The sequence below is a fragment of the Astyanax mexicanus genome, chromosome 17 (genome assembly GCF_023375975.1).
Source record: "Astyanax mexicanus isolate ESR-SI-001 chromosome 17, AstMex3_surface, whole genome shotgun sequence".
In the NCBI taxonomy this organism is placed as follows: domain Eukaryota; kingdom Metazoa; phylum Chordata; class Actinopteri; order Characiformes; family Acestrorhamphidae; genus Astyanax; species Astyanax mexicanus.
Window position 1 is genome coordinate 1230295 of NC_064424.1, and position 14938 is coordinate 1245232.

At 38.9% G+C, this 14938-nt stretch overlaps 1 protein-coding gene across 2 annotated transcripts in view; it reads right to left on the reverse strand.

The window, feature by feature from the left end:
- Window positions 1–14111, reverse strand: part of chm (CHM Rab escort protein) — a 135344-nt gene extending 121233 nt beyond the window's left edge. For both annotated transcript variants that reach the window (XR_007425176.1, XM_049466747.1), the window contains exons 1-4: window positions 14029–14111; window positions 2233–2299; window positions 752–824; window positions 514–653 (exon numbers count right to left, since the gene is read on the reverse strand). Coding sequence is in view for 1 of the 2 variants with exons in the window: in XM_049466747.1 (XP_049322704.1) it covers window positions 514–653; window positions 752–824; window positions 2233–2299; window positions 14029–14080 (332 nt within the window). In the remaining variant the exon portion in view is untranslated. The remainder of the gene's footprint in view (window positions 1–513; window positions 654–751; window positions 825–2232; window positions 2300–14028) is intronic.
- Window positions 14112–14938: the final 827 nt, after the last annotated feature.

The following is a 14938-nucleotide window of genomic DNA, read 5'->3' on the forward strand; positions in this document are numbered from 1 at the left end:
CACACAGCCATGAAACAATCTGATGTGATTCAAATTTGATTTGGAAAAAACAAAACACAACAAGCAAAAAATCTGATATACGTAAAAATCACTTCAGCCTTGTAATGTAAACATAGCTAAAGTGACTCAAATCTAATTGGAAAAAATCGGATTTGAGTTACTTCAGCCTGCTAATGTGAACATAGCTAAAGTGACTCAAGTCTGACTTGAAAAAAAAAATCAGATTTGGTACGTTCACACAGCCATGAAAAAATCAGATCTCAGCCACATTGAGCAAAAAATCAGATCTGATCCACTTTGAACAAAAAATCGGATTTGAGTTACTTCAGCCTGGTAATGTGAACATAGCTAAAGCGACTCAAGTCTGACTTGGAAAAAAAAAAATCAGATTTGGTACGTTCACACAGCCATGAAAAAATCAGATCTGATCCACATTGAACAAAAAATCTGATTTGAGTCACTTCAGTTTGGTAATGTGAACATATCCAAAAGGACAAATGTGTAAATCTATACCTGGCGTAAGTGAACACTTCCAGGTTAGAGATGGTGGAGTCTACAGAGTTAAGAGTCAGAACTTCCTCTCCCTCCTCGATCTTCTCTCTCCACTCCTGCTCCACATCCGTCTGGTCATCTGGTGATTTCTCCTGCTGCGCCTGTAAACAACACCAAAACCCATCAGCAGTTTACTCCCAATCTCAAACCAGTATAATGTATCCTAGTGTGAACACAATGCTTATAGAGATATACAGACCTTATACTCCTCTATCCACGACAGCAGCCCGTTTAAAGTGAAGCTAGCCCAGTTACCCGCATAGTAGTTTCTCCTGAAATCAGAAAAAACAGGATTATTGATTAAAAAAAAACTGATTTAAAGCCTTTTTACACAGAATACGTAAAGCGTGTCAAGTAAAAAGTGTTAAAAAAAATTAAAACCAGAATATGTTTTATATTATAGATTCTTTAAAGTATCTCCTCTTGTTTAGATGATCAGTTTTGAACATCTCTGTTGGATTTTCTCAGTCAGTTTTATGAGGTAGAGTTTCCTGGAATTCAGGCTTTCAGTTAACAGCTGTGCTGAACTCATCAAGAGTTAATTACTTGAATTTCTTGTCTCTTAATAAAGTGTTTGAGAGCATCAGTTAAAGTAAAGTAGTGAAGAGGTAGAGTTACAGGTATACAGTGAATAGTGAATTTTTAAGAAATGTTCTAATCCAGATTATGAGAAGCAACAACTACTTAACTAAGTAAAGATTAAAAAATACTCGTCGTTTTTTCATTCATTTTAAAATGTCTAGTTGTGTCTCTAGTATGAATAAATTCCATGTGAGCTGTTTTTGTGGATAAAAAAGTGCTCCGGTGATCTTGTATAACACTGCTTTAGTCCGGTGGAGGAGTGGTCGAGGGGAGATGATAGGATTTATACATGCAAACATATCGCCTCTGATTGGCTAACAGCACTTTGACATCAGGAGGCACAGACCATATGGACAACAGTTAGAAATGTTAAAATAAAGACATTTTTACACTTATAACAGTCTTTACAATGTGATCATATGTTACATTACAACACGTGTAATAATGCCCTGCTAAGTGCAGTTCAGCCACTGACCTAGTCTTAGAGTCTCTGTAAAACACCAAATCCACCGGAGATCCTATTTAAACCTATAGTTACACACAGAGGAGGGTAGAGTCCAGGTCCAGAAAGTAAAAATCCACCCTCCAGGCAGTTGGAACAAAACCCCAGGGTGGATTTTTTATTTTAACTTGTGTAAGTAGAAACTGATCTAAACATCTAAACACCTACCTATCTCTATTGTACTTGGCTGGTATTGTTTTTCCTCCATAGACTAATTCTAACCATTTGTTCCTTAGCTCTGAATTACTGGGTAAAGTATATAAACACTGATGTGTTATTCGCACAAATAACACAGGAATGAACTGCATGCTGTTCCTAGCGCTGTTAGTTATCTCCTATCTGACGAGATGGCGTCGCTGCCCGGTTCAGCTCTGTCTGTGGGCGGTCCCGAGCCGAGGTGGGCGGGGCCATGAATACTAATTCATGGGTTGATGTAGACATGGTGCTTTTCCTGATCGACTCGTTTTGTTTTTCTGAATATTTTATTTTACTAGCTGCTGCAGACAATGAGGAAGAGGTTGAGGAAGAGTTTCATCATGTGCAGCATCATATAAAACTCTGTAATTAGAGGTGATATCAGTGAAGTGCAGGTTTACCTGTCCAGGTGAAGAACCCTCTGTCCCACTCGTGAGCAGGCGGCGGCGATGACCGACTCGGTGAGGCCTGTGGATCAGAAGAGACGGGACGTATTGTTAGTGATCACTATTAAATCCTGCAGCGCATCGTCCTCCTGACCTCCCTCAAAACCCCCCGCCAAGTTCAATCTGTGAAGAGCCAACGTCCCCACAATTACAATTACACTCACACTACTATAATCCACATTACTGCCCAGTACAGTTACTCTCAATACAGCCCACGCTCTCATAATGTATATAACTGCAATGCAGTGCATAAAATACAGTACACCACAGAACAGCGTTATAAACAGTAATAAACAGATTACTTTATTATATTGTTTAAAAACAGAACAACTAGAGCTGTTTACTAGCAATTGAGTCTGGCCTCTGGTTGGGTCGGGTTCAGGAAGAGAATCTAAGCTCTAATTTCAGTGTTTGGGTGTTTCAGTAATCAGCACTTCACATAGTGCTTTTCAGTTACAAATGAATGATTCACTGACACTAAAACTTCAAGTCGACAAAGTCTTAAAGATTATGTCAACTAATCATTGCAGCTCTGGTTTACGTTTACGGTTTAAAACACAGTACAGAGTACAGAATAAAGAGTACAGAATAAAAAGTACAGAATACAGAATAAAGATTTCAGAATAAAGAGTACAGAATAAAGAGTACAGAATAGAGAGTACAGAATAGAGAGTACAGAATAGAGAGTACAGACTAAAGAGTACAGAATAAAGAGTACAGACTAAAGAGTACAGAATAAAGAGTACAGACTAAAGAGTACAGAATAGAGAGTACAGAATAGAGGGTACAGAGTACAGAATAAAGAGTACAGAATAAAGAGTACAGAATAAAGAGTACAGAATAAAGAGTACAGAATAAAGAGTACAGAATAAAGAGTACAGATTTCAGAATAAAGAGTACAGAATAGAGAGTACAGAATAGAGGGTACAGAGTACAGAATAGAGAGTACAGAATAGAGAGTACAGAGTACAGAATAAAGAGTACAGAATAAAGAGTACAGAATAAAGAGTACAGAATAAAGAGTACAGAATAAAGAGTACAGATTTCAGAATAAAGAGTACATAGTACAAAATAGAGAGTACAGAATAGAGAGTACAGAGTACAGAATAAAGAGTACAGAATAAAGAGTACAAAATAAAGAGTACAGACTAAAGAGTACAGAATAAAGAGTACAGATTTCAGAATAAAGAGTACATAGTACAGAATAAAGAGTACAGAGTACAGAATAAAAAGTACAGGGTAAAGAGTACAGAAGTACAGAAAAAAGAGTACAGAAAAAAAGAGTACAGAAAAAAGAGTACAGAAAAAAGAGTACAGAATAAAAAGTACAGAATAAAGAGTACAGAATAAAGAGTACAGAATAAAGAGTACAGAATAAAGAGTACAGAGTACAGAATAAAGAGTACAGAATAAAGAGTACAGAATAAAGAGTACAGAGTACAGAATAAAGAGTAAAGAGTAAAGAATAAAGAGTACAGAGTACAGAATAAAGAGTAAAGAATAAAGAGTACAGAATAAAAAGTACAGAATAAAGAGTACAGAATAAAGAGTACAGAGTACAGAATAAAGAGTAAAGAGTAAAGAATAAAGAGTACAGAGTACAGAATAAAGAGTACAGAATAAAGAGTACAGAATAAAGAGTACAGAATACAGAATAAAGAGTATAGAATAAAGAGTATAGAATAAAGAGTACAGAGTACGGAATAAAGAGTACAGAGTACGGAATAAAGAGTACAGAATAAAGAGTATAGAATAAAGAGTACAGAATAAAGAGTACAGAGTACGGAATAAAGAGTACAGAGTACGGAATAAAGAGTACAGAATAAAGAGTATAGAATAAAGAGTACAGAGTACAGAATAAAGAGTACAGAGTACGGAATAAAGAGTACAAAGTACAGAATAAAGAGTACAGAGTACAGAATAAAGAGTACAGAGTACAGAATAAAGAGTACAGAGTACGGAATAAAGAGTACAGAGTACAGAATAAAGAGTACGGAATAAAGAGTACAGAATAAAGAGTACAGAGTACAGAATAAAGAGTACAGAGTACAGAATAAAGAGTACAGGGTACAGAGTACAGAATAAAGAGTACAGAGTACAGAATAAAGAGTACAGGGTACAGAGTACAGAATAAAGAGTACAGAGTACAGAATAAAGAGTACAGAGTACAGAATAAAGAGTACAGAGTACAGAATAAAGAGTACAGAATAAAGAGTATAGAATAAAGAGTACAGGGTACAGAGTAAGAATATAAAATACTAAGAATATAAGAAGATTAAGAATATAAAATACTTCCTGAACAAACGTTTTTTTGTTTGTTTTTTTAAGCAAATAGCCTAAGTGTGAAAACACAAACAGCAATTTACTGGGCTGGCTTGCGCAGCGGAGAAACCGTGCAGCAGCAGCCTCCTAGCCTGCTTACGCAGCGGATAAGCCGCGTGTGGGGCAGCAGAAATTCCGGGATGAAAACACAAAGAAATCTGGGCTAAAAACACAGAAAAAATATGGGGTGAAAACACAAAAATCCGGGATAAAAACACCAAAAATCCGGGGTGAATATGTCTCGTCGGTCAGAGCAAATTGAACATTTTTCAGTGGATTAAAGGGGCCGTGATTTGCTTTTTTAAAAAAAAAATTTTTACCTCTTTTTTTAAAAACGAATATTCGAATATTCGCTTCGAATCAGTGCCGAATATCCGGAGCTCAAAAAACGCTATTCGGGCCAGCCCTAGAGTACAGAGTACAGAATAAAGAGTATAGAGTACGGGGGGATGTGTGGGGTCCAGGCCGGAGAGAAGGAGCCGGGTGGAGTTGAAAACAACTCCATTAAGTCGCTGGAGCGTGCCTGTCCCTCCATCTTTCTTCCTCCTCATCTGGCCTTGCCCCGTCCCGTCTCTCTCACACAATGGGAAAGTGATTTATTCCGAGCAAACCCAGAGGTCCATCGCATCTTCCTCGCCCGGCCATTTAACTGATGGAGGATCCTCCACCGCCGGGTTATAGCCTGATACACACCACCATTTTACACCAGCCTGGACCTGAAGGAAAACACTGTTCCTGCGCTGAGTTTCCGCCTTAAATCTGCATTCACACCCAACGCCACCTTTATAAAAATCTTTACCGCGCATCAGTTCTCTTACTTCACTCAGTGTTCAGAGTAGAGCTGCAACTAATGACTATTTGAGTAGTCGACTAATCTGCCAATTATTTGTTTGATTAGTCGATTAGTCAGCGATTATTTCTGCCATGTCCTCCATCTCTAAAAAAGACATTTACCCCATTTATGTCCCATTGCGCTTCTGTGTTCTTGTGTAATTCATTCAGTACTGTTACAAATTAGCGATTAGTTGACAATGAAATTTGTTGTCGACAAATTTAAATAATCAACATTATAGAGAGAGAAAACAAGATTATATCGACCAATCGCCGCAGCCCTAATAACTATTTTAGTAGTCGATTAATCTGCCGATTATTTGATTCGATTAGTTGATTAGTCGCGATTATTTTTTTGTAATGCCCTCCATTTGTCTACATTTAGGCCTCAAGACCAATTTAGCAGTATTTTAGCAGCAAGATTTTAGTGGTATAATGTCAGGCAGACAATTGACAAAAATCCTGTTAACTATAAATAACATAGTTATACTGTACATTAAGTCTGTAGTTACTATAACATATAACTTGATTTTAATTGAGCGAACAGAGCACAGGATCTTCCTAACACTAAATGTTAATGTTGCTGACTTGCCACACACAGCAGGTACAGATTCCTCCCTCAGACGAAGTCTGCTAGCTAATCCTGCTGTGGGCTGTCTGAGCTTCTCAAACAGCAGAACTAAATGAAAACATTTCTATAGTTATAGTTATATAGTTTCATATAGTTTTTACTCTCCCAAGTAGCTTGTGGTTTAGTGAAGAATTAGTAAAGTGAAAAATGCACAGTATTGTACAGTTTCACTGTCTGTTTAGTGTGCATTTTACAATAAAACTCCAGAATACGGTTTCTGATACCCTGATACCCTGCCTTTCACTGTGCCTTTCAACAATATTATTGAATCTTCATTCTGTAACATAACCTGAGAGAAAGCATCAACAGAGGAAAGAGATATATTATATTTACGCATTTCTTTTCATTTGCTCTGATAAACAGGAAACACCTGAGTAACTTACTCAGTGAAAACAGCAGCAGAAGAGCCGGGCAGCTTCTGACTGTCGAGAAAATACTAGAGATGTTTTTAAAAAGTGTAAATAACCTCCCGCCGCCATCTTTTAATGCCATTTATCCTATCCTGTATCGATTTTTCCACATCATGTTTGCTAAAGACAAACATTACCTGCCATAAAGCACTGGTGCCACATAGACATGCCGGGCGATAAATAATAGATCGAGGCTGGTCAGACTTTGATGACCGAGCAAAGCCCGAAATGCTTTCAGCGGGAATTGTATGAAATCATAAATCACTCTTCATTTCAGAGAACATTCTAGAATGGATTCTATCTCTGCACCTTGAAAGTCATTTTGTGTTTTATTTATAGTCAGGGCCGAACGAGGGAAAGAGAAAGAAAGAGAGAGAGAGAGAGAGAGAGAGAGAGAGAGAGAAAGGCAGAGAGAGGGAGAGGTAGAGAAAGAATAGGAAGTCACTTCTCTTTCTCTCCTCCTCCTTCTGTCACCCTTAGCCCTATCCATATCTCTCTCTCTCTCTCTCTCTCTTTCTCTCTCTCACTCTCTGTCAGCACTCTTGTTGTTCCCTCGTTCAGATTTGTGGGTGGGAGGTCGGCTGGTGAAAATCCGTAAATGAAACCGAGTTTTGAGAAGAAGCACAACAGATTCAGCACTACTGCACAACCGCGCCACGCTCGCAACCCTGTCGCCACACTAGGGTTGCAGCGGTAACCGGTTTCACGGTATACCATGGTATTAAAATGCACGGTTATCATACCGTGTGTGTTTGCTTATTACCGGTAAAAGGCAAGCCAGCGGAGAAACTCACCCGCGCATGCGCAACTCTGCTCCGCTTCAGCTGCTCAGCACACAGCGGTGAGAACAGCAGAAAGTGCATCAGACTAAACATTATCTCCGTCCGCCTAAAAAAAGGCTAAACTAAAATCAGCAGTGTGGGACTATTTCAGAGACCCGCCGAACGCACCCGAGGATGGTTATCCAATTCGTAATCAATGTGGCTGTAAAGTCGCAGCTAAAGGTGGACATACGTCAAACCTGTTCTCCCATCTCCAAGAACACCACCCCGCCGTGCAGCGCAAAGTATGTGTTTAGCTTATAATTTTAATCTGAACCTAAATAAAACCTCTTTGTAGTCGTGCACAACCCCTGCGGTAAGCGCCCGCAAAAGCGCTGAGTTATCCGAAATTTGGGCACGCAGGTACAGGCGTGAAGTGCGTGCTACGACGGATTCACGTGTCCGTGTAAAGGTCCTGGCCGGACTGGATGTGAAAGACGCCATTCATTTACATGCGTTCATTTTCAAATTCTGACGTGCCTGTTTTTCATGTGTTAAAACCAGACTCAGAAATAAATCTCCTCTATCTGCTTATATACCAACTTGGCAGTAAAACGGACGTTTACAACAGTCGTTGATCAGACACTGACCCAGGCTCAGTTTATCAGATATTAAATAATTTAAACTTAAATAATTGTACTGAATAGTTTAAACACAGGATCTTTACTTCTTAGAGGACATGTAATGTGTGACACGTGTGTGTGTGTGTGTGTATATATATATATATATATATATATATATATATATAATTATATACACCCTTAATGACCTTAAGAGTAGTGGAAAAACCTGGTTTCCTTCACCTGATGGTGTACAGTTTATTTTTTTAAGGAGACATTATCTATATAATTGTTCCAGGTTTCTACAATAAATAGTTAATTGAACAAAAAACCTTTGTTGTAATTTCTTTAAGGGTCAGTTTAATAATATATGTAACAAACTGTGATACCGTGATACCGCGGTATTTTCTGAGACGGTTATCATACCGTGAAAATCTCATACCGTTGCAACCCTACGCCACACTCGCAACACCCTCGTAGCACCCACAACACCCTCATCACACTGGCCACCACCTTAGCAGCCCTGGCAACCCCCAAGTTGCATTTGCAACCACCTCATCGCACTGACAACCACCTCATCGCACTGGCAACATCCTCGTTGCATTTGCAACCACTTCATCGCACTTACAACTACCTCATCGCACTGACAACCACCTCATCACAATGGCAACCCCCTCGTTGCATTTGCAACCAGCTCATCGCACTGACAACCACCTCATCGCACTGGAAACCCCCTCGTTGCATTTGCAACCACCTTATCTCACTGAAAACCACCTCATCGGACTGGAAACCCCCTCATCGGACTGGAAACCCCCTCGTTGCATTTGCAACCACCTCATCGCACTGACAACCACCTCATCGCACTAGCAACCCCCTCGTTGCATTTGCAACCACCTTATCGCACTGGCAACCCCCTCGTTGCATTTGCAACCACCTTATCGCACTAAAAACCACCTCATCGCACTGACAACCACCTCATCGCACTGGCAACCACCTCATCCCACTGACAACCACCTCATCGCACTGGCAACCTCCTCGTTGCATTTGCAGCCACCTCATCCCACTGACAACCACCTCATCCCACTGGCAAACACCAAATTGCATTTGAAACCACCTCATCGCACTGGCAACCACCTCGTCGCACTGGCAACCACCTTATCACACTGGCAACCCCGCTGCTGGACTAGTGGGGAATGAAAACTTGAGTTAGCATAAATTAAAACATCAAGTTATTACAACTAAAGGAAGTTGATTTATTTGTAAGGTAACCCGGGGGGAATCACTACACACTGATGGTGAGTGTCTGTCAGAAACTGTTGGACACACCCAGTATGCAAATAGATTGTGACAGAAGCCAATGGAAAAGAAGCTGCCAACGGCAAAACAGACTAAACTCATAAAGTTATTATAAGTTGGTTCAACTCAAACTACTAACTCAAAATAGTTGAGTAATGTTTAGAAATGTCCAATTTTATGTAAAACAGACTTCATTAAGAAATCATTTGAGTTCAAACAACGTATAGGTTTACAGTGTGGAACACATTTTAGTTATTAATAGGGGTGTGACAAGATCTCGCGAGATTAAAACATGACCATATTTCTCGTCAAGCTTAAACCTGTCTCGCGGGGAAAAAAATAGTTTAGCGCAGACTTTTTAAGATGGATCTGGCAACACAGTAGTGATAGCAGCGAGTGTGGTGGCTGAGCAGTGAGAGCAGCTCTCAGCAGAAGAGGAAAATTCAGGTATTTGTATAGAAGAAGCTTCTGCTACTTTTAAGTTGTATATCTGGCTGCATTTTGGCTCCAGTGGAAACAATAAACGGTAACAGAGTGACCAACAAGATACAAACCATATATAAATACTGTAAGTAAATCCTGCACGTGACTGTTTCATAGACAGCTGTACTAATCCCTTAGCTCTGTACTGTATTTAAAAACATGTTCTGTCTCTGTTTCACTTCAAGTATAGTCCTAATATGACTGGTTATGGTTCTGCATAGTTAAATTACAAGAGATTTAGGAGAAAAAACACACAAACAATAGTCTTAATATGATTGGTTGTGGTTTGCACTTATTGTTTGCACTATATAAGACCTAGTTTTATTTTTATTTTATATTCTTATTCTTATTTCTATTTCTTATATAATCAATGTGTGAGAGAAACCGGTTGAATAAAACTCTAGTTTTGAAGTTTTGATTTTTCATTTTTGACGTTTTCTTTAAAATTTTATTTTTAAATCTCGTCTCGTTTTCGTGATATTAGTGTCTCGTCACACCCTTAGTTATTAATGTAAAAAAATATGGTTTTGAAGCAAAGTTTGGACACCCTGCTGTGCTGTAGGTGCTTTATGCCAGTCTGCAAGCTGCACGCTTCAACCCCCTGGAGACTCTCAGGTCAGACGCGTAGAGAACAGCAGGCGACGGAGCGCAACCAACGGGAACACGGCCTTCACACCGTCACAGGGTCTACCAGATGTCATCAGAGGTCCGCCATATTGATTAACAACTGCTCCCTGTCCATACTCTCGTCCCCACCTGTACCCGGCGCAGGAACGAGGAGAGGGTAACGAGGGAACCTGGGACAAAACACGCCTGTCTGAGCAACCTTGACACGGAACGGCGGAACGGCGGAACAGCAGAGCGGCGTCTGAGCAGAAATAGCCCGGCAGCACATGTCCCCATGTCACCGGCAGCCCAGGGACCAGCTGGCTCTGGTGGTTTTGCACGAGAAGAAGCAGAAGTGGGCCAGAGATATTCATTTGCACACCATCAATCACGGCACGGGGACGTCGCTCTCAGCCATCGCAATCCTTTCCTTTTCTCCTCCGCCCTTCCTTTTCTCCATACGACTGCAGAAACACCACTAACACAGGGGAGCACAGGCGTCATCTCCTGCTGTCCTGAGGAACTGGTGCACTCCTCTGCTCTGAATCAGGACACTGCATGTGCAGAATGAGGACAGGACCTGGATCTGCTCTGTGGTGGACGTTAATCTCCTGAACGTAGTAGTGGGGGTGTAGTAACCTACATCTTCTGCTACGTCCTGTAGAACTGTACAGAGTCTGTACTGCATCCCATTCAGGGTATCGTACGGAATAATATCAATTAGTGCTGTGTGATATGATGATAAATATCGTGAGGACGATATTGTGAAAAGTGTCTATCGTGCTACTTATCTTCTATCGTCTCTATCATTTCTACAGTAATTTCATCAATTATTCATGCAAATATATAAAGTAGGCTATGATGAAATGTATTGGCATGGTCACTTTGCATAAACTCGGTTTATATAAGTGATAATAAAGTAATCTTCAAAATAACAAAATAAAAGCTTCATAATGTGGTTTTGCGGCGTGACGCTGCTTTACGTTATTTGACGGTCACGCAGGGACACGCCGGTTTGCGACGTGCTTTACATTATTAAACTCATGAGAGCTGAACAATGGAGACGCATTGTTCTTTAAAAAAAATGAGCTACTGCATCTACCTCATCTGTTTTCATTTGATATATATTTACATATATTGCTGCACTAAAAGGTAGTAATTCTCATTTGCGAAAGTTGGGTTTAATGTCACTTTGAAATAAAGTTGGAAAAAAGTAAGCAATGATAGTATTTAGTCTTTTTAAGAATAACTTTAAAAAAACATATTTAAATGTGGTATATCATGATTATATATATATATATATATATATATATATATATATATATATATATATATATATATCGTTATTGTGATATAAAAAAAATCCATATCGTGATATATGATTTTTCATATATCGCCCAGCACTAACATCAATAGATATTACATAACCCTAAGCACTTCAGTTTCTGAATCAGTTTCTCTGATTTTACTATTTATAGGTTTATATTTGAGTAAAATGAACATTGTTGTTTTATTCTATAAACTACAGACAACATTTCTCCCAAATTCCAAATAAAAATATCTTTATTTAGAGCATTTATTTACAGAAAATGCGAAAAAGAGCTTTAAGACCTCAAATAATACAAGAAAACAAGTTCATATTCATAAAGTTTTAAGAGCACAGAAATATATTTAGAGGAATAATCCTGGTTTTTAATCACAGTTTTTTTTTCATGCATCTTGGCATCATGTTCTCCTCCACCAGTCTTACACACTGCTTTTGGATAACTTTATGCTGGCTTCTGTTACAAATCTGAAATTGTATACCGTATCATACCATGTCATAATGTATGCAGGAATATTTTTTTTGTTTTGTTGCAGTAGTGTATTCTTTAAATAGTTTTTATTTTTAATTTCGTGTTTTGTGTGGTATTGGCAAGAGTAGCGGTATCGTGAAAAATACCATGAAATATTGTGATATTATTTTAGGGCCATATCACAAACCATCTGTCTCATGTCTCACTCTTTCTGTCTGTTTCTATCTCTCTCACACACTCTCTGTCCATCTCTCTAACTCTATTTTCTTTCTCACAGACGGCCTGTCTTTCTCTCTCTCATACAATCTATCTATCTATCCATCTATGTATCTATCCATCTATCTATCTATAACTGTCTGTCTCACGTTTTCTGTCTGTCTCTCTAACTGTATTTTCTCTCACACGCAGCCTGTCTTTCTCTCGCTCTCATACTATCTATCGATCTATCTATCTATCTTTTTCTTTCTCTCTCACACACTGCCACTGTCTGTCCTTCTCTCTTTCCATCTGTCATACAGACTATCTATCTATCTATCTATCTATCTATCTATCTATCTATCTATCTATCTATCTATCTATCTATCTATCTATAACCATATGTCTCATGTCTCACTCTTTCTGTCTGTTTCTATCTCTCTCACACACTCTCTGTCCATCTCTCTAACTCTATTTTCTTTCTCACAGACTGCCTGTCTCTCTCTCTCTCATACAATCTATCTATCTATCTATCTATCTATCAATAACCGTCTGTCTCACTTTTCTGTCTGTCTCTCTAACTGTATTTTCTTGCTCACACGCTGCCTGTCTTTCTCTCGCTCTCATACTATCTATCGATCTATCTAAAACCGTCTGTCTCACTTTTTCTGTCTCTCTCTCTCTCTCTCTCTCTCTTACACACTATCTGTCTCTCTAACTCTTTTTTTCTTTCTTTCACACAGTGGGTTTTACTATTTCTGTCTCTCTCTCACACAAACATTTTTTGTCTGTCTGCCTGTCTCACACACACTCATTCTGTCTATCTAGCTATGTATCTATCTCTCTCACTGATTCACACACTGTCTCTCTCTCTCTCTCTCTCTCTCACACACTCACACACACACTTTCTCGCTCTTTCTCTGTCTGTCTGTCTCTCTCTCATGCATCTCAGTATGTCTTTCACTCTTTCTGTCTCTTTCTTTCACACACACACTTTCAGCCTGTCTATCTATCTAATTCTCTTTTTTCCCCTCACACACACTGTCTCTCATTCTTTCTGTCTGTCTCTCTCAATATCTCTCACACACAGTCTGTCTTTTTTCTCACATTGTCTGTCTCTCTCTCTCACACTGTCTATCAATCTATAAATCAATCTATCACAAACCATCTGTCTCATGTCTTACTGTTTCTGTCTGTTTGTCTATCCATCTTTCTATCTCACTCATACACACTTTCTGTCTGTCTGCCTGCCTGTATGTCTCTCTCACACATTAATTTTGTCTATCTATCTATCTATCTATCTATCTATCTATCTATCTATCTGTCTATCTGTCTATCTGTCTATCTCTCTCACTGATTCACACACTGTCTGTTTCTCTCTCTCTCTCTCACACACACACACACACACACACACACAGAAACACATACACACACACACTCACATTCTCTGTCTGTCTGTCTCTACATTAAACTCTTTCTGACCTCACACTCTCACACTGAGAGTCAGTAATACAGCCTGTGATTATTAATATCACTATAATAACCCGGACATTATTAATCACCTGCGCTGAGCTACAGTTGCATCCTTATTACTGTTCTCTCTGAGCGCGAGAGCAACACAGTCAGCACTGCAGCTAATGCTAACGCTAATGCTAATGCTAACGCTGTAGCCGCTAGTCTCGAGGCTTTCAGTATTCTGTACTCCAGCCCGCACACCCTACACTCACACTACTACACTAATCCAGCTGTTCCCGGTGTTCCAGGTGTTCCCGCGCGCTGTTCCAGGTGTGTGTATCTTACCTGTGCCCACTATCACAACATCAAACTCCGAGGGCAGGTTGTCTGCAGCCATCTTCCTTCTACAACCGTCACGTGACACAACAGACCGTGACGCGGCAACACGTGACCAGAAGCCTTTAACGTTTTATTTTTTTATTTTTTTATTTATTATTTTTTTTTTTTAGTTCTGGGGCAAATTGACACTTTTTAAAATGTGAAGATCTAGGAAAAAAAATAATTGAAAAAGTAAGATGTGTAATTAAAAACATTAATAAAAACAAAAATAGCATTTGTTACCTGTCCCCCACTCTCCAACTTTACCATGAAATATATTTATTAAAATCCTTCAAAATCATTTGCATTGTTGTGTGACTCCAAATCCCATCTATGCTTTAAAAAATATTTTTTTCAATAAGAAATCCATAATATTTAAGTTATAAAATACACATTTAGTTGTGTCCCTGTTTTTCACTCAGTCCTGTTACAGTAACACATTACCCTGATCATCTGAAACATCTGGAACATTCTACAACAGGAAGTCACATCTACAACAGGAAGTGACATCAACTGGTTCTTCTGAAGATCATTAGAAGGCCAAAAAACGATGACTGAGGAGCTCAGTCTCAACACTCAACACTGTTACCTAAATTAATCCCTACATCTTATTTGTTTATGTTTAAAATTTTTTATTTTTTTTGGAAAATCACTAAAATGTGTTCAGTGTCCTTATGCTATTAGCATAGCTGTCATTTAGCTATTTTTCATGTTTTTGCTAATTCTATGCTAAAAACTAATTCCTGTTATTTTCAGTCCTATCAAAACCTAAAAAGTAACAGGAATGAGTGCCAGTAACAGGAACGAATATCAATTATTTGAACATGCAGTCAAAATTTTCCTTAAAATAAAGACTTTCTTGAAAGAAAATCAAAGG